Consider the following 1,495-nt stretch of genomic DNA (forward strand, 5'->3'; position numbering starts at 1 on the left):
AAAAAAAAAAAAAAAAAAAAAAAAAAAAAAAAAAAAAAAAAAAAAAGAGAGAAGAAGAGAAAAAAAAAACACTCAGCTCGGTTTTCTTCTTATCTCAATTTTCTCAATTCTCATCCAATGTCTCAAAATATCAAATGGATATCACATAACATAAATTAAATCGCTGTTTAACGACTATATCCAGAGTTTTCCCGAGTTCACATGAAAACTAAGTAAATTTGCAAAGAGAGAAGCAGAAAAAAGAAGAAGTGAAGGTAATTGGAAGCATGGCGAAAAACCTAGCAGGAAGACGATTGAAGTGAAGCCAGAGTTGATCGTCGAAGCCAGGGACGTTAGCTTCGTCGGAATTTGAGTCCTGAATACGGCGGAGGACCTCATTGTAGACCTCTAGCTTCTGGCGGTGATGACGTGGATGCGCGTGAGACGACGAGGACTGCACCGCCCTGCTCCCACAGCTCTCAATGTCGTTCTCAATCACCATCGAAGGAGCATCAAACAACAACGACCAACCAACACTTCGAATCAAAACCGGTCCACAGCACAGAAGAAGACGAAGAAGAAAGAGAGACTTAAACAGGGAAGAGAGAGGAGAGAGAAAGTGGATCGTGGGAAACTGGAAGGAAAAGAAGAAAGAAATGGCGAAAGGAAAGGAAAGGAAGAGTGAAGAGGGAAGAGGAAAGAGGGCAGATTCAGTTGACGCAAAATGCTTTTCAAGTGTTTCTTCTTTTTTACATTTTTCAATTTTTTTCTTTTTTTTAAATTTTAAAAATGTTTCTGGGTGTTAGCTTGGTTGAGTTGGTTTGGTAGTATTTGCAGTCATTAACAAGCACTTACACATTGTGAAAATTCAGATATAGTTATTTTATATGAAGTTAATAGTCAAAAGTTGTTAGATGAAAATTTAATTAAATCAATTAAATTATTAAATAATTTTTAATTATTAATTTTATGTGAAATTGATTGTGTTCAAATTTTTATATTTTATAATTAAAAAATTAATTTATATTTTAATATTAATAAAATATTAAAATATTATTATAATTTAAATATTTTTAATAAATGTTTTTGGCTTCAGTGCAGTGTGTTTGTTCCCAGCTATCCACGTCACTGTGGACCCTACTTCCGCCCAATATCCACACACGTTGATAATTAAAATTTTGAAAAGGATAAATGAAATAAAGGCGTACATATATTGAAAGGAATTAATCATATATAGCTCATTAATAACAATTATATTTTAAACAAATGTTCAAATATTTAATTTATAAATAGTGTTATTGTTTTTTGAATAATACCATACATACAAATTTTTTATTAATTAAATCTAATTAAATTTATCTAATATCAATAAAAATTATTTCTATCATTTTTACTCATTCATTCATTCAAATCTTATTGTTCATAAAAAAATTTATACGTATAATATTTTCTTTTACATTTTTATATCTTAATTTTAAAAAAATACAAATTTTATAAACAAATTAGCACTTACATT

General features: G+C 29.5%; 1 protein-coding gene across 1 annotated transcript in view; it reads right to left on the reverse strand.

Moving 5' to 3' along the window:
* LOC107487435 (serine/threonine-protein kinase STY17) overlaps positions 1-702 on the reverse strand; it is an 8,438-nt gene extending 7,736 nt beyond the window's left edge. Inside the window, exon 1 of the mRNA XM_016108078.3 lies at positions 279-702. Coding sequence (XP_015963564.1) covers positions 279-481 — 203 coding nt within the window. The 5' untranslated portion in view covers positions 482-702. The remainder of the gene's footprint in view (positions 1-278) is intronic.
* Between the last annotated feature and the right edge of the window lie 793 nt (positions 703-1,495).

This window comes from Arachis duranensis, chromosome 5 (genome assembly GCF_000817695.3).
Source record: "Arachis duranensis cultivar V14167 chromosome 5, aradu.V14167.gnm2.J7QH, whole genome shotgun sequence".
NCBI lineage: Eukaryota > Viridiplantae > Streptophyta > Magnoliopsida > Fabales > Fabaceae > Arachis > Arachis duranensis.